The 18,920-nt window shown below is 44.7% G+C and overlaps 1 protein-coding gene across 2 annotated transcripts in view; it reads left to right on the top strand.

Moving 5' to 3' along the window:
* MMP24 (matrix metallopeptidase 24) overlaps positions 1 to 18,920 on the top strand; it is a 45,138-nt gene that overhangs the window by 11,397 nt on the left and 14,821 nt on the right. The window contains exons 1-4 of one of the 2 annotated variants that reach the window (XM_060616369.3): positions 589 to 1,667; positions 7,154 to 7,302; positions 11,363 to 11,479; positions 12,996 to 13,300. In XM_060616369.3, the coding sequence (XP_060472352.1) occupies positions 1,641 to 1,667; positions 7,154 to 7,302; positions 11,363 to 11,479; positions 12,996 to 13,300 (598 nt within the window). In that variant the 5' untranslated portion in view covers positions 589 to 1,640. Of the gene's footprint in view, positions 1 to 588; positions 1,668 to 7,153; positions 7,303 to 11,362; positions 11,480 to 12,995; positions 13,301 to 18,920 lie in introns of those variants that run through there. The other variant, XM_060616361.3, reaches the window with a different exon arrangement.

Genomic DNA, 18,920 nt, shown 5'->3' on the forward strand with positions numbered 1-18,920 from the left:
CCTCAAATACTGAGTGAATGAATGAATGAATGAATGAACGAATGAACAAACAAACAGAAATACTTCTGATGTTTAGGAAGTAGAACCAGTAGTTCTTTGGTAGAAGATGGACGTGGGCTGTGAAGGAGAGGGTGGAGTCATGGGTCATATAAGGCTTCTGTTGGATAACTGGGTACACGGTGGTGTACCCCACGGCATAGGGGTCACGGCAGAAGGGTATGGAGTTCACTAGGATGTGAGATAGGGCATCACTTTTTAGGAGTGTGGTGTAGGCCATCCTGGGAGGGGAAAGAAATGCCTCTCTGGTTGTCTGACAATACGGAATGCTCGGTTTCAAACATATCTGCGTCTGAATCCTGCCACTTATTAGCTCTGTGATTCTGAACGATTACTTAACTTCTCTGAACCTGTTTCCTCCTCTGCAAATTGGAGGTAGGGGTGGGGAGAGGGGGGCTTCCTCTCTCATGGGGTCACTGCATTCTAGAATGCCTAGCGCAATGCCAGGTACATAGTTGGTGTTCTTATGACAGCATTACTGTTGTTGCTATAATCAGAACATCTCTGTTTAAAAGTTCTTTCCTATAATGAGTCAAGTTCTACATCCTATAATCTCCTGTGCTGGTCTTAGTTTTGCCGTCTGTGTTAGCCAGAATAATTCTCTTTCCATAGCTGTTGGCTTTAGGAAGACTGGCATGTCCCCTGCAGCTCCCCATTCTCCAACCTAAATATCCTCATCTTCCCAAACAGGACATGGTTCATATGAGTGCTTCCTTCATTCTCCCAGCCCTCTCCCTTAGTCGTGTTCCTGTTTGTCACTGTCCCTCTGCAAATACAATGTCCAGAACTGGACTTGGACCTTCTGTAAGTGTGGAGGTCATGCCTTGTTCCTGTTACATCATCACCCTAAATTATGACCTCAGCCGCCCAAACTCTTTGATCAGAGTCTTTTATTCTTTCTTCCTCATTCTAGCCCATGCTTCCAAAGCTGACACCTCTTTCCTGGTCCTTCTTTGTGGACTTCCCCTCTGGCCTTTCTCATAATACCTTCTAGCCCACTGCAGTCCTGATCTGACATCTGATTCTAATCATTCTCCCATTCCTTCTCCAGACCTGGAGACTGGTCGGGGTTGGCCTCACACCCGAACAGGTGCGATGCTCCTGAATCCCCCCCAGAAGGCCATGCTGCTTAACAGATCCATCTCTCTCTCCTCCCCCACTGCTATCTGTTTCCCAAGAGTGAACAGCAGCACTGCCAGCTGATCTGCTGCTTGCTGCCTCCAATGCCTCTTCTAATGTCACCACCGCCTCTGCTGTCTGCCGCTCTCTTCCCTCTTCGGGCCACATTTTTTCTCCTTGTTATTTTCTGCTCTCTCCTTTGCCTGCCACTACTGAATATCTCAACTTTGGCTTCTCAGGAACCCAAATCCCGCCTTCTGGCCAGCAAACCAATCACACGTATTGTCTGCCATCTCTACATCTTTGGTTCAGCCCAGCTATTTTGGTCCCTGCTCGCACTCTGAGATTTTTCTCACTTTCCTCTGGGTTTACACCTCTTTCAGCACTTAAAGGGTGATAGACATCTTAGAGTTGGTTAACTGAGCTATAAAGGTCAGACTTCTGACACAGCTGGTGATTGGCTAATGGATCTAGGTGTCAAAAGATGGAAGGTAGGTCATTGTATTTAAAACAGAATGGGGCTTTTTTCCTTTTGTGGATTTTATCTTTCTTTTTTTTCAGATAGGACAATGGAGCCCTATTGCCTCATCAAGCAAAGAAGTCAAACCACAATAGACTGAATTTCAGCAAATGTTTTTCTCAGCCTCTAACAGACACCAAGAATTGTGCTTGGGGTTTTTCATGTGTATTACTCATTAAGCCTTCCCAGGATGAAATCCCTTCCTTGGTACCCAGGCAATGCCTCCTGGACCCACTGTTTGTTCGTTTGTTGGTTCATTCATTCATCCAGTGATGATCTGTTGTGCCAGGCACTGTTCTAAGTACTGTAGCAAATACAGGAATAAACATGACAGTCTCTGCTCCTCAGGAACTCAGTCTAGTGGGGAAAACATATCAACCAACAGGTAGGTGCACTGTGGTAGCTGCATTTAGAGTGGCAGAGAAGTGAAACAGTGCAGGAGTAAGGATGGTGCCCACTAGTTCTGCAAAGAGCTAAGGAAGGTTTACCAATGGAAGTAACATTTCAGCTAGACTTTGAAGGATGGGTTTGCTAATGTGCATAAAGAGAATGGGTTTTGTAGGCAGCAGGAACAGCTTGCGAGTATGCAAGGGCAGGGAATGTTTTGGAACTGGTATGACTGGAGTATAGAAGACTTGCATCAACATCAGGGGCTTCTGCCCAGAGAAGCCAGAGGACTTCCTGGGTCACAGAGCAAGTGAGTTCATTGCAAAGACTGGGTTCAGTGGCAGAAGTTCGAATTGTCTGGTCCCTGGCCTCTTAGCCTCTCTCCCATGTACATGCAGGTCCAGTCTCAATGCTCTGTTCCCTGGCTTAGAGCTGTCAATGACCAGCCCCTCCCTCTCCCATTTCCCTTCTTCGTGGTCTGCCCCTGAGCTCTGAGGATTGTTCCCAGTGAACCTGGGAGGGAAGCAGAACTTAGAGAAGGCTGATCCATTCTAGTGTTTGGTCCTGACCCGGACATTTGCCTGGGACCAGAGTCCTTAGATCCCATCTCCTGATGCTGCAGAGCTAAACTCTGTGACCTTCATAGCGCATCCTGTTTGGCTCTGAGCCACTCCTTGCTTGTGTATCCCAGAAAAGGAGCTGGGTAAACCAGGTTGCCCTTTACTGAAGAGAAGCTACTTTCAATTCCCCAAAGTGTTCAAAGGCTTAAGAGTAGGTTTATGCCAAAAGTTTCCTGTTCCTTATCTCTGGCCATAAACAGTAATGAGAGCAGGAGGGGAGAAGATTCTTAATTCCTGTGCTAGTTCAGAGGTGGGTGCTCAAAAAAATCCTCAGTTGGCTGCTTGGTTTCTCAGCAGTATCTGTCCAAAAATTCCCACGCATTTCCCAAATGCCATAATTCATTTTAGTTGGATTTCTAGAGAATAGACTCCACAGATAAGAAGGAATTTGATTTATTTTAGATTTGTACCACACCTCTTTCTGAAAGGGTTTGAGACAGCGTACAGGTTGAAACAAGGTTTTTAAGTAAGACTTTTAAGGACGAAATAAAACTTGTGGTGAAAAAGATTAAGAAAGTAAGTTACTTCCAAGCATAGCCATGTTCCATATTTAAGCCATACTTTTGGTTGAAAGATTCTTTGGGGAAAAGGCCAAGAGGAGAAACCACTGGGTGATGCAGTGTCCACTTTCTGAAACCAGAAAGCATACAGAATCTCCATAGGGAAGGGGCTCCCGGGTGGCTCAGTCGGTTAAGCGTCTGACTTCAGCCTAGGTCATGATCTTGCCATTCCTGAGTTCAAGCCCTGCGTTGGGCTCTGTTTGACAGCTGAGAGACCGGAGCCTGTTTCAGATTCTGTGTCTCCCTCTCTCTCTGCCCCTCCCCTACTCATACTCTGTCTCTCTCAAAAATAAACATTAAAAAAATTAAAAAAAAAAAAAAAAAGAATCTCCATAGGGAAAACATTTTCCTAAAGCTAAAGCTTGACAGGAAGAGCTGTGTTTGCGCCTAAGAAAGCCAAGTGAGGGTGAAGAGTACACAGTTCATGTCAGCTGTCAGTCCTTTGCCTGCGGTACTCGCGGTGCTCCCGGTGCTGTGTGAGAGATGGTCATATCCATAGGCCACCTAACAGCAAGCAGACTGGACCATGACAGACACACTGCCCTCCATAGGACCATCAGGACTGGCTCTCGGCCCAGGGAGAATGTGGGAGGGTGTAGTGACTAGATTTCAAAAGGCAAAGGAGTCAAAGACCAAGTTTTCTACCTCGATTTTACAAAAGATAATAGAGACACCATCCCCAGCAATAGCTAACACCTTTGCATGATTATGTGTCAAGTGCATTTGTTCATTTTACCTTAATAACAATCCTGTGGAGGAGGAATTATTGTTTACATTTTACAAACAAGGAAATTGATGTTCAATTTACCTGTTCGATCTCAGAACTAGGTGCCTCTTTCCCACTATGTGCCCTATTTATTCAACCCAATAATTCATGTCTTTTTAAGTTTATTTATTTTGAGAGAGAGAGAGAGAGAGAGAGAGAGAGAAAGAGAATCCCAAGCAGGCTCTGTGCAGCCATGGCAGAACCTGACTTGGGGCTCGATCTCAGGAACCAACCACGAGATCATGACCTGAGCCAAGAGAGTTGGATGCTTAGCCCAATAATACTTAATTGGGGTTTCCATAAAGACAGGGAACATAACATGACATTCTGGCTGGGAGGATGTGGTGCAGGAATGTAATGCTTTGATGACATAATTTAATCTGGGAGTAGAAGCTGAGACCTGGATGATCAATGGGTAACTTAGCTGCCCTGTCATGTCCATTTCTAGATGATTTATTTGAGCTTTTTGGCTGATCCTAGGCCACAGTCAACTCACAAGTGATTCTCTGTAATTTGCCCACTTTATAAACAGATCATTGCATACTGCTTCCCTCCATGTCTCTACTTTCCAGCCCTCTCATCACCACGCTCCCCTCCCCCCAATTCCCGTCATTTGAAACACAAATCAGGATGTGCCATACTCCTGACACCTCCTGCCATTGCACATGCTTTATCCCTCAACACTTCTCAGATCCCTCTCCACCCGGAAGCCTTCCCTGAGTTCCCCTCTCTCCCTATCCCCACCCCATGTGGAGAAGGCACCTCCCCTTTGTTCTCCCATAAAGCCCTGTACATACCTGACTTTTAGAGCTACGTTTTCATGGTGGATTTACTTGCTGGTCTGTGAGCAACTAATGCATCTTTATATCCCCAGAGCCTTGCAAGGTGCGTAGGGTGTAGGAAGTGCCCAACAGTGTTTATTGAACAGACATAATGAGCAGCTACTGTGTGTCACACACTTCTGGGCACTGGATATAGAGAGATGGGTAGAACACAGACCCTTCCCTTGAGGCACTCAGAGTCTGGCACGTGAAGTCATGATTAGAGCCCAACATTGTAAGATCTATACTATCTATAATAGGGGACTTAGGGAGCACAAAAGAGGAAGAAAATAGCTTAGTTTGGAGAGTGATGGAAGTCTTCTAGAAGTGGTCACTTAGGAGCTGAACCTTAAAACAATGAAAAGATTTTTGCCTGAGGAGTATCCCAGGGACAGGGGGAAAACGCACAAAAGCATAAAAGAGATTCAGTGTTTGGAAAAGTGCAAGAAGTACTGATATCCTTTGCCATAATTTGGAGCAAAAAACATGTTCTGGATTTCAATATGAAAGACATTAAGTTGTCGCGCTGTTGTAGATGTTAAGGCTTTAGTGTTGTGTTTTATTTTTAATCAGTCAAATGCATTTCATCACAAGGCAGTAAAGATGTTAGTCACCTTAGATGAAATAAATAATAACTTATTTATAGTTTCTGGTCTACTTCCTTCCCAAAATGGTTTGCTTTGACTTGTAATAACAGACACATCCACAATAAGACTTGTTCATATAGAAACAAGCAAAAATTACAAAGGGAATAATATCGCTTCCTAAGTTCTTTCTCCTTCATTAAATCACTTGGTGTTCGGGATAATCCTCTGAGGATGGGCCACAGCTTCTATGTGGCTCAGAGACCAGCACGTAGGAGTGTTTCTGTAAATGCTTGTGGGTTCAGTAGACCCATGGAGGTTTTCTTCATTTTCCAATTGATGCCACATATATTTCCTCATGCTCTGGTTTCTTCAGGCTTCCCTCATGCTTGTCAGTGGGAATAATCATCTCTACTTTGCTGTCCTTCGGAGCCATTGTCTGTGTGAGCTTTTTCATCCAAACTACTTTCAGATGCTCTTGCCCTTTGAAAATGTTCCTCCCTTTTTTAAATGACTCCATGCGTAAAACTTAGAAAACAGAAATTCTCCCCCATGATACTATAACAGAGGCTATTCATGGTTAATTATTTTTTTATTAAAAAAATATTTTGACGTCACTTCAGACTTTCAGAAAAGTTTTCAAGAATGGGACAAAGAATTCCTGAACACTCCTCACCTGTATTCCCCAATTCCTAACATTTTACTACATTTGTTTCTTCTCTCTCACCTCTCTTCTCTCCCTCTCCATCTCTCTCTCTTTTCTGAATATGTTTAAGAAAAAGTTGCAGGCATTGTGCACCATTACATAGGCCAAAACACCTCAGTGTATATTTTCTAAAAACAAGAAATTCTTTTACATAACCATACTATTATTTTTTTTTATTTTTATGTGTGCCCTTCTATGCTTTTTTCTATGCATACATTTATGTACTTATATTTATTTTTTTTTTTCAACGTTTTTTGTTTTTTTTTTTTTATTTTTTATTTTTGGGACAGAGAGAGACAGAGCATGAACGGGGGAGGGGCAGAGAGAGAGGGAGACACAGAATCGGAAACAGGCTCCAGGCTCCGAGCCATCAGCCCAGAGCCTGACGCGGGGCTCGAACTCACAGACCGCGAGATCGTGACCTGGCTGAAGTCGGACGCTTAACCGACCGCCACCCAGGCGCCCCTATGTACTTATATTTAAATTAAGTAATGCATTGTTTATATATACTTATAATGGCTTGCTCTTTTGGAGGAGTTAGCAATAGACTGTATATAATCTCATGCCAGTAAATATTCTACAGCATGATTCCTCAGCAGACTCTGACTTTAGACCCGATGGTTTCTGGGTGGCCCATTTTACCAGGTCACTCTGCTTCAGAGAAGGAACCATTCTTGTGTTCTTGCATGTCTAGTCACATATCAGTGGAAGCCACTGTATAAATGAGTAAAGAGGCAGGGTCCTGGAAAGCCTTGAATGCAAATTTGATCTTTATTCTGTAGCCAGTAGAGATCCAATGACAGCTTTATAGCAAGGGAGAAAGCCACCAAGAGCTGGGTTTTCTGGAGATTATTTGCCAGTGTGTGCAGGAAGGAATGAAGGGGGAAGCAATCGGAGCATGAGTCCATAGGTCCCTTCGGTAAAATGATCCCAGTTTCAAGGGCAAATCTCCACCTAGGTGGAACAGAGCCTTCTCCAGCATAATGCATCCTTCTCTTTCATGTGTCTTTCAGAACTGGTTAAAGTCATATGGCTATCTGCTTCCCTATGACTCACGGGCACCCGCGCTGCACTCAGGGAAGGTCTTACAGTCAGCAGTCTCCACTATGCAGCAGTTTTATGGGATCCCAGTCACCGGTGTGTTGGATCAGACAACAATCGAGTAAGATTCGCGTAGGGCATTATGCCTTCGAACTTTCCAGACATACATTTGAGTTCACATTTGTCATGGCCCCATGTATGTACCATGCCCATCCTACCTTCCTATCTTTCACTCCTGCGGGACCATCCTGGGAGGGAATACCCCAAGGTGCCCCTTCCTATGTGAGCTGGGGAGGTACTCTGCCCGAAATTTGCTGTGTGATCTTGAACAAGTGTCTTATCCCTGCTGGACCTCAGTTTCCTTTTGAGCACAATAAGAGGTTTGGTTGGAGATGGTCTTAAACCTCCTCTGACTCTAATAACTTTTGGCTTTATGAATCACCCCTCTGGCATTCCCTGAGATGTACACATCTCACCTGATACAAAGAGCTCTTGAATGATCATGAGCTGGTGGCTCTTGTTCCACTTTTTCCATTTATCAAATATTTGCTAAATGCCTACGTGTGCCAGGCACTGGACAGGATCCTACGATCTCTCCCCTCCAGAGGCTCACCGCATCGTGAAAAGTACAATCATCTAGCTGCACCAGTCTGGAACTCAGCAGGAAACACTTGTTTTCAGGGAGATACTTAGGAAGTAATAACAAAATGAGCCAGACCATGGGGACGGTCACATTTACTCAGGGGGGAGCACGAAGAAGAGGAAGGGATGGGTGCCGAGAATGGAATCCTCAAGATGCAAGCTGAAGAAGAGCGGCCAGAGCAGTGGAGGAAGCCAGGGGCTATGTGTCAGGGTAGAGAAGCGGGGATGGTGAGCGGGCCGGCTGCTGCAGAGTGATCACTTAGGAGATCCAAAAGTGTCAGCCGAATTTAGCAGCCAGGAAGCCCTTGCAGGGTCAGACTGCAAGGGGCGGAAGGGGAGATGATGAGTAGAGATGGCAAGTGTAGGCAAGACTTTCTAGAAGCCTATCAGTGAAGGACAAATAGAAGGTAGCTGGAGGTGGGTGAATTTTTGTTTGTTTGAAGATCAGAGAGAGTTAAGTATCCTCACATTTGTTTAGGAAATAGCCATAAAAGTCATTAAAGCAGCTGAAGGAAAGCCATTGCCCATTGCTACAGTGAGGGCATGGCAGAGAGCCGGGGGAGCTTCCCAAGGAGGCGGTGAGCGGTGGGGTCCCGAGCAGAGGTGGAAGCAGGGAGCAGGGCCCCATGAGGGGGTGTGGGGAGGTGGTGGGTGGGGAACAGAGAATCCAGCTGATTGTGGATCCAGGATCAATCCTCCCCCCGCCCCCGGAGGGTGAGTCACTCACTCCTTGAGAGATTCATCTCTCTGGGTCCCAGCTTGTTCAGTTACAAAGGGGGGTGTTGGATTACGACTCTCAGATTCTAGATCCCATTATTCTAAGCTGTTAACATTTGGTGAGTCTGGGGTTTTACGATCCTATAATTCTGTAGGAACATTTTCTATTCCTCGGATTCTCTGACTGCAAGATTGTGAACTTCTGAGACAATATGTTTGACCGCTGCTATGGTATCGTGAGGACAGTGGAAGCCTTGGCCCTGTGGCCTCGTGTGGCCTTGTGAGTGAGTTGGTTGAAGACAGCCCGGCCGCCTTTCAAAGTGGAGGTTATTTTGAGGGCTTTGTGCAGGCTTCATGGCAGTGCGTCCTGGAGCAGGAGCACTGATGTCTCTGCTGAGGCACCACCTGGCCTTGGGTTTTACTCTGTTCCAGAAAGCCCCAGGCCTGTTGGACAGGGTTCAGAGAGTGGCAGGTGGACGGAATGATCTGAGGGAGGAGGATGGCATTTCCCACTTGCATTTCTGCCCCCACTTTTTTGTAGGAAGACGGGGGGAATGCTGTTTGGGAGGCACGAGAAGGGAGAAGGCGATCATGCTTAATCCCAGACTTGAGTGGGGAGGCTGTTTGGGGGTAGAGTTTAGAGACCTTAGCTTCCCTTCCAGCTCTGTGACCTTGGGCAGTCACTGCCTTTCTCTGGGCCTCTTTCCTCCCTGGGGGCCCTTTCAGGTCTAGCTCAGCCTTGCTGTAGCAGAGGTAGCTCCCCATTCTTCCCAAGGACTGTCAGTGAAAGAAAGCGAGATTAGCGTTTTAAAGTACTAATTTTTGAGTGCCTACCTTGGGAAATGTTACACATTGTTCACCACTCATTCATTCCTTCATTCAACATATCCTCTAACCCAAACCTGTGCTAAGCACAGGCTTTTGTTTGTTTGCTTTTGTTTGTTAAATTGCATTCATTACTAGTTCATTTATTCATTCAACTAAGTTCCAGTCCTGCCTCAAAGCTATATTTTGCAAGTTACTTGATTTATCTGTGTCTTTTCCCTCATCTGCAAAATTGAGGATAAATAGTTTCTGGCTACCTCACAGAGTTGTTTCAAGAATCAAAACATTTCTTTAAAAGAACACAGACACTGTAACAATTAGAAATGTTTATACAAATACATGATATTGTTATTATTATGTCTTTTATTATTCATTTCTGAGTACAGGCACTCTAGGCAATATGAAGCATGCAAAGATGAGTAAGACCTGGTTAAGTCCCTCAGGGGGCTTTTAAAAAACATTTGGTTAAAATAGTCTCTATATTGCCAATGACAACTGCTTTCAACAACCGTACATGAGGTAGACTGTTTTCCCCTCCAGCAATTTCAAGCTAGAGTTGGTCATTGGGCCAGCACAGGGAAATAAAATGCAAGGATGACCTGGGCTCCAATCAGCCATGATCTTTTAAAATATCCTACCCTGGCCTTTTTTTTTTTTTTTAAACGATGTCCCAGACTTACTATTCCTGAAATGTAACTTAACCTGACAACAAACAGTTATCAGGATTTACTTAGTTCCAGGCACTGGACTAGCTTCTGGGGACACAATGATGAATATAATAACATTCCAGTCCTCAGAGAATTTGCCATTTATTAAAGGTAATGGACTAATAGATTTAAAATCACAATACAACACACTAAATGCTGCAGAGAATTCTAAGTCTTACAGTCCTACAATCCTACACATTTTGAACATCTATAGCAAAAAGGAATTTGCTGTCTTACAAGCTATGCCATGCTACTTTTGGGTAGTTCTGATTCATTCATTCATTCATTCATTCATTCAACAAATCATTATCAAACATCTTCTGTGTCAGCCACTGTACAGGCAAGGTTCCTATCCTCATGGAACTTAGAATCTGCTAAGAGAGACAAAGACTAAACAAAAAAAGTGAATATATTATATCATTTCAGGCAGTGACTAATGCTATGAAGAAAAATGAAGCAGGATAAGCAGATAGCGACAGGATGGGAGGAGGAAGCTATTTCAGATAGGGTGGGCAGGGAAGTCCTCTCTAAAGGGGAACGTTTGAGCAGAGACCTTAATGAAAAGCAAATCATGTGAAGAAGAAGAAGAGCATTGCAAAGCAGAGGGAACAAAGGCCCTGAAGTGGGAATAATCTTAGCATGTGCAAGACACAGCAAGAAGGCCATTGTGGCTGGAGCAGAGTCTATGAGGGGGAAGGAGGGTGAAGATGTCGTCTGACGTGTAGACAGGAGCTTGATTGTGTGCGTCCCTGTGGACCAATGTGAGGAGTTTGGATCTTATTCTAGGTGTTTGGGGGAAATCATTGAAGGGTTTTAAACTAGGGAGTGATGTGATCTAATTCCATTTACAGAGTATTTCCACATATACCCCCTCCTTTGAGGCTTTCTATAACCTAAGAACAGTGAGAGCTGTGATTCTCGTGTGGCAGAGGAGGAAACTGAAGTTCACAATGATCATTTGCTTGGGCTCCTACAATTAGTGGTGGAGCTAGAACCATCAAGCCTGTGTCTCTGACTCCCAGGCTCTAATTCAGCCCTGTGTCAGCATAATCAATTGTAAATGAATGAATGAAGTAATCAGTCTATTGTGTTCCTGTGGGGGAACCCCTCAGAGCCAGGGCCCCAGAGTCTAGCATCAGGATGCACACTGCTATTTAGACTGCAATGCCTTCCTAGAGTGTCCAGTGACCACAACACGTGTGTGTGTGTGTGTGTGTGTGTGTGTGTGTGTGTCTGTGTGTGTGTGTGTGTGTGTGTCTGTGTGTGTGTGTGTGTCCTCTCTCTGCCCAGGTGGATGAAGAAACCCCGCTGTGGTGTCCCTGATCACCCCCACTTAAGCCGTAGGCGGAGGAACAAGCGCTATGCCCTGACTGGACAGAAGTGGAGACAAAAACACATCACCTACAGGTGCTTTGACTACCTCTCCTCTTCCGTGGCTTTGGCTCCACCCACACTCAGTTTTGTCCTGGCCTGAATTTCAGAGGCTCACGCTGTAGGTGGGTCTGTGATCGGGGTGAGAGCCAAGTATGCGGGCATCAGGACCAGGTGCTGAAAGCCTATCACTTTGTCCCCCTTGTGGCTTCCAGAGGATGCCGTATCTCAAACTTCAGGTTTATTTGGTCCTTTGGGGGCTCATTAGCTGTGTCCTGTTTAGAGTCCTACAGCTTTGAGAAAGTGGGATAGGGATTGTTCAGCAACTCTCAGCTGTGATAAAGAGCCATGGCTGAACTCACTCTCCCTATCACTGCTTGCCAAACCCCACTTCCTTTTATCTGGATCCCTTCTCCACTTAGCCTGACAGACTTCACCCAAACTTCCCAGCAGAGCTCCAGTTGTTAGCAGACTCACTCCTGAAGTGTCTGGGGAAACCAAGGGCTGAAGAGGATCAGCCTCCAAGTCAGACCGGTGACCAAGGACAGGGATGGCGGAGCCCATCACAGCAGACTCAGACAGCAGAATTCAGAGTAGGGCTGCAGGAAAGGCCAGGCATAGGGCAGGCTCAGCTGGGCTCTGGCTGGCACCTCTCAAGGCTCTGATTCCATCTCAGTGGATGCCTTGGGTTCAGGGGTAGGATCTAAGACAGAGATCCTGAAAGCTGAAGAATGAAGGGCTCTCCTGCTGATGAGCTATAGAAACCAGAACAGGCTTTTTCTAGAATTCTGACAAAAGAAGGAAACCCAAGAAGAATCTGGGTTAGAAACTGGATAGATCTTAAGGTTTCCTGAAGTGGTAAAATGAATCAAGAGAAAGAACTGGCTTCTAACCTTAACTTCTATTACTCAACCTCTCTGGCCTCAGTTTTCTTACCTATAGAATGGGTGAATAATCCTTGCCCAGGTGTTCAGGAGGCAGAGCACCCAGGAGTAATGACATTCTGCTATGGAGAACCATTCAATATGGCTGCTGTAACCTTCAATAGCTAAATCTATAACTGACGAAATCAGATACCACTCCATACCAATTTCCTAGGTAGACAAGCAGTAGACAAGTAGTTGGTGCCAAACATTTTTAAAAGGGATGTTTCACTTAAACCCTCCACTGCTTCAGTATTTCTATAACTTTTTAAATGTTCTATACATACGCTTTGTGTATTGGGAGAAAAACTTAAAACTTAGAAAATGCTATCCACGAGCTTAATTTTTTTTTTTCTGCACGCTCAAGTGGAATTCTGTTTTCAACACAAACTTTGTGAGAGTGCAGATACAAAACATTGATCACAGCAAAGCTGCTCTGACTGAGGCAGGGGTGGGGACCCAGAGCCTTGCCCACCTAGCCTCTTCTTCAACCTCTGGGATACCTCAGTAGAATTCTAGGGTTCAAAATGTGAAGATTACTGGTCCCTGTGGTCCCTGCTGTCCCTTTTAGCTCTGCAAGCCTCTGACTCTGACTGTTCCTCCCTAATGATCCTTTCTTCTCTTACCAGCATTCACAACTATACCCCAAAGGTGGGGGAGCTAGACACACGGAAAGCAATTCGCCAGGCTTTTGATGTGTGGCAGAAGGTGACCCCGCTGACCTTTGAAGAGGTGCCATATCATGAGATCAAAAGTGACCGGAAGGAGGCAGACATCATGATCTTCTTTGCTTCTGGTTTCCATGGCGACAGCTCCCCATTTGATGGAGAAGGGGGATTCCTGGCCCATGCCTACTTTCCTGGCCCAGGGATTGGAGGAGACACTCACTTTGATTCAGATGAGCCGTGGACACTAGGAAATGCCAACCATGATGGTAAGGCCATGAGGGGGACAGGGGGTCAGTCGTGGATTTTCAGGGAAAGAAGTCCTGAGGAAGAACTTGGGATGCCATAGATAAGCTTCCTGCCCTGTAACTTCATGTCCAAGAGCTAAGAACCTAGGAGGGTGGGAACTGAGGTCTCTGGTCCCTCAGGACCAGGGCCCCAGAGTTGAGTCAGATCACTTAGTAAATGGTCTAAGGGGGCTGAGTCAAGAGGGAGGGGTTAGGCCATGAATAAGAAGATAAAGTAATGGATCAGAGGCTTGAGAAAAAGGTAAAAAAGTCATTAAAGCCGAAAGTGGGGTGTGAAAGTGGTAGGCTCTGGCCTGATAGTGGCTTCGAAGGCCATCTTAAGAGATACCATTACTCTCTTTCCCTTATATCAACTTCATGGGTGAATAACAGGCCCCATAATTACTCTAACATCCTTGGTTAACTTGCTCCTCACCACTGTGACTCAATGAGTATTATATGGAACCAGAGTCAGTATTGTACAGGAATAGTAACAATACTCTTCAGGTTGCAAAAGCATTCTCCATCAGTGTTTACTCCTAAAGCACTTGCTTAGTAAGCAGGCAAGTATACATCATTATGCCCATTTTTACATTAAAAAAATTTTTTTTAATGTTTATTTATTTTTGAGAGAGAGAGTACAAGTGGGGGAGGGACAGGGAGAGGGGGACAGAGAATCTGAAGCAGGGTCAGTACTGACAGCAGAGAGCCCAATGCAGGGCTTGAACCCACAAACCGTGAGATCATGACCTGAGCCAAAGTCAGACGCTTAACCAACTGAGCCACCCAGATGCCCCTCATTATGTCCATTTTTAAGATGAAAGGCTTCGGGCTGGAATGGCAAAGCTGGAAGTGGGTAGTTAGGGCTCAAACCACTGCTCAACAACCTGGCTGTGTGACTCCGGGCAAATGATTCACCCTCAATCTCCTCATATAAAAAATGAGGGACTGCGGGCGACTGGGTGGCTCAGTCGGTTAAGCGTCCAACTCTTGATTTTGGCTCAGGTCATGATCTCGCAGTTCGTGGGTTCAAGCCCCACACCGGGCTCTGCACTCACTGAGCCGAACCTGCTTGGGATTCTCTGTCTCCCTCTCTCTCTGCCCCTTCCTCCACTAGCTCTCTATTTCTCTCCCCCTAAAAATTAATAAACATTAAAAAAAATAACATCTCTCTTTAAAAATAGATAGATAGATAGATAGATAGATAGATAGATAGATAGATAAAAATGAGGGACTGGACTAGATCTCTAAGCTCCCTTCCAACATGATACACAGCCTGGTGGCCTGGGGGTGGGGTGGGGGGGGTGGCTCCAAACATTTTTAAAAAGACATGCTCTCTGCCCTCTAGTAGTCCACAGTTAAGTGGGGGGGGGGGGGGGGGACAGTGTGTATATAAGTAACCCTGTCACAAAGCAGACTGTACTGAAGCTTGTAGCAAAAATACCAAGAAAATGCAGAGATGAGTGTGGAGGAGAAAGGGATAGAGGATTCTGGCTTTTAGATGAGAACAGATAATGATTAGCATGTTGATATTCTAAGATCCATGTCAAGTGCTTTCCACATACTATGTAGTATGTATTTATTATTATGACCTCCATTTTATAGATAGGTAAACTGAAGTATGTAGAAACATTAAGTAGTCTCTCTACAGTCCCATAGTTGGTGAAAGTAAGGCTTTGAACCTGGGTATTATGACTCCGGAACACATACTCTTTTTTTTTTTTTTTTTTTTTTTGAGTAACCTATGCACCTAACGTGGGGCTCAAACTCCCAATCCTGAGATCAAGAGTTGCATGCTCTACTGACTGAACTAGCTAGACACCCCTGAAGCACATACTCTCAGCTACCAAGCTAAACTTTCATGGTTCTCAAATTGCAGGGCACACCAGAATCACCCAGAAATCTTTTTAGGGGCTCCTGGGTGGCTCAGTTGGTTAAGTGTCCGAATTCTGCTCAGGTCATGATCTCAAGTTTTGTGAGTTCAAGCTCCACATCAGGCTCTGTGCTGAGAGCTCAGAGCCCGGAGCCTGCTTCAGATTCTGTGTCCCTCTCTCTCTCTGCTCCTCCCCTGCTTGCTCTCTCTCTCTCTCTCTCTCAAAAATGAATAAACATTTTTAAAAATTAAAAAAAATATATGTTTAAAAAAGCACATTCCAGGTTAGGGGCCAGGTTCTAGGCCCTTAACCTCTTGCTATTCTGATTCTCTGATTCTGGGGTCAGGCCTGGGGATCTGCACTTGGTGTGATAAATTCTCCAGGCACTTCTGATATACGTGTTCCATCCCCCTTGAGAAACACTGTCTTTATCCTCAGAATTTCCTTAACTTGCCTGATCATAAGAATCACCCGGGTTTCTTGTCATATATATAGATTCCCAAGCCCTACCCCTGGACATTCTGATTCTTAAGCGTAGGCAAGTTTGGGAAACACAGGGCATTCTTTTACTTAGGCTATGCTTCAGGCTGAGAGCACACTCGTATAGGCCTGTCTCCTCAGAGGCTGAGTCTGGTGTCTTTGGATGAGGGCAGCCTCCTTGAGAACATTTCATATCATTGCATGCATGAATCAAGGATCGGCAATCCTTGGCTCATCTGTGAAAGGATGGTTCAGGAAGTGTTTTGGCCAAGGCTCAGCCTCTGCAAAGATATGAAACTGTCACATTTCTCTTTGTCCCTTGCCCTCTTCAAATGTCGGTCCCCTTTCCTATCCAGCTCCATTTCCTCTGCCCTGGTATCCCTTTCCTTATGTCCTGAATGTGTTTCCTGGCTTTCTGAACACCTCTTCTTTCTCCCATGCTTATTCTTGAATCGGTGTCAACGAATGGCTGGCTTTGCTGATAAAGTGCGAGGAAAAGAAACTAACATTTTTGAGCCCTGTTACGTGCCAGGGACTGTTAGCTGGCAAGATTTTAGTTATAGCCCTGATAGAGACAAATGAATTCTTAAAGGAATCTTGGCCAGAGGAGGCACTGGGAAGATACTCTTAACAACACGGCCCTCCCCTTCCCAGCTCTGAGGTTTGTACTGCCTGAAAGCACTCCTTGCTGTTGGAGACCTTGGGCCCAGTCTCAAAGTCCCAAGAACTTCTGGGAGTGCATGTGGGAAGGAGCTGGGACCTGTGGATATGCACAATCCCAGCATCCTCCCAGTCCTATCCCATCCCAATGAACATCTGCCAATTCTGATAGAGAGTCCAAGACGGCCAATGTCTTCTTTGGACAAGAGTTGGGACTTTTCTATGCTCTGGAAAACTGAGCATGAACTGTTCAGATGTAGTTCCTAACTATGGCAATAGACCCCTGATGCAGCAGGTTGCCCTAGGACGGTTTCTGGAAGGAGATGAAAGGAACCAAGATTTATGGAGCACCTGTATATTATCTCGTTTAATTTCCACATAAATTCACTGAGGGAGTGGATGGAGCCTCCTGGGAACTTTGTGTTTATTGGCTCTCTTCTCTCTTCTAAATTTCCATTATGGAAAACTTCAAACTCACAAAAGAAGAGAAAATGATAATATGAACCCCCAGGCACCCATCCCCTTGCTTCAGCAATTACCAATATGATGTCACTGCTATTTCATTTACTCTCCCCCTGCCACTTGTATTTTTTGGCTGATGTATTTTAAAGAAAATCCTTGGCACAATATCATTTCATCTGTAAATACTTTAGGACATAGCCCTAACAGATTATTTTTTTTCTTCCAAATTTTTATCTAAATTCTAGTTAGTTAACATACAGTGTAATATTGGTTTCAGAAGTAGAATTTAGTGATTCATCACTTACACACAACACCCAGTACTCATCACAAGTGCCCTCCATAATGCCCATCACCTATCTAGCCCATCTCCCTCCATCAACCCTTAGTTTGTTCTCTATCATTAAGAGTCTCTTATGGTTTGCTTCTCTCTCTCTCTTTTCCCCTTCCCATATGTTCATCTGTTTTGTTTCCTAAATTATACCTATGAGTGAAAACATGGTATTTGTCTTTCTCTTACTGACTTATTTCGCTTAGCATAATATACTCTAGCTCCATCCACATTGTTGCAAATGGCAAGATTTCATTCTCTTTGATGGCTGAGTAATATTCCACTGCGTGTGTGTGTGTGTGTGTATACACACATATATACATACACACATATATACATATATATACATATATATACATACACACATATATACATGTATATACATACATATATACACATACATACATATATGTACACACATACACACACACACATATATACACACTACATCTTCTTTATCCATTCTTCAGTGGGTGGATACTTAGGCTCTTTCCATAGTTTGGCTATTATTGATAGTGCTGCTATAAACATCAGGGTGCATGTACTCCTTCAAATCTTCTCATAGATTATTTTCTTTCAAAAAATTATTTTTATATATTTTAGAGAGACAGAGAGCACAAGCAGGGGAGAAGGGTAGAAAGAGAGAGAGAGAGAAAGAGAGAGAGAGAGAGAGAGAGAGAGAGAGAGAGAGAATCTTAAGCAGGCTCCATGCTCAGCGAGGAGCCTGACACAGGGCTTGATCCCACAACCCTGGGATCATGACCTAAGCCAAAATCAAGAGTTAGACGCTCAGCCAACTGAGTCACCCAGGCACCCCAAATAGATTATTTTTAACACAACCACAAAACCATTATCAAACCCAATAAAATTAACAATAATTTCTTAAAATCCAATTCCTGTTTGTATTCATTTCCCAAAATCGCCTCAAAAATGTCCCTTCCAGCTGTTTGCTTGCATCAGGATCCAGACAATATCCACACATCATGCATGGTTGACATGTTTCTTACGCTGTTTTCACTTACAATAGTCAGCTCGCTTCCCCACCCCCAACCCTGCCAATATTTGTTGAAAAAAACTTTCACTTGTCCACAGTACACTCATTTGGCTTGATGAAATTCAGATTCACTTTTAACACGTCTCCCTTCCTCATATATCCTGAATATTGGTAATTAGTCCTATAGACCTGACTAATTCACATTTTGGCAAGAGCTTCTGGAGTGGTTGGGTCCTCCCTTCTGCATCACGTTAGAAAGCACGTATGATACAGGCTGTCCCACTGTTAGTGATGCTGAGGGTGAGTGCTTGGCTCAGGTGTGTCAGCCTGAGCCAATCACTATAAAATTCACTTGAGGGAACTTAATTTAAAAAACACAAAATGTTGCCTAAGTCCTAACCCAAAACTCCTGAATCAGAAGCTCCTCCACCTATGTGTTTAAAAGGCTCTCCTAGAGAACCACTGCATTATAAGGATGTAAGGGTGATCCTGATTCTCCACGTCATTGGAGTCTGTGTGAAGGGCAGTCTGGCCCACCATACCTTCCAGCTGGTTTCAGGGGCTGCTTCCAGGCACCTTCTGTCCTCATCTCTTTTCAAGGAGTCCAACAGTGATGTCTGAGTTCACTAAGCTCTGATGAGAAGGAAGCCCAGTCCTGAGAAAGGTGACAAGACAGGAAGCATCATTGAGACCAGCCCTTCACAGAGTAGAGTTCTGCAATCACTTCTGTGACTCTCCCCCGACCCTGGGAGCTAGACCAGGCAGGGATCATAATATCCCTTTAGCAGATGAGGAATGTAAAGT

This window comes from Panthera onca, chromosome A3 (assembly GCF_046562875.1).
Source record: "Panthera onca isolate mPanOnc1 chromosome A3, mPanOnc1 haplotype 2, whole genome shotgun sequence".
NCBI lineage: Eukaryota > Metazoa > Chordata > Mammalia > Carnivora > Felidae > Panthera > Panthera onca.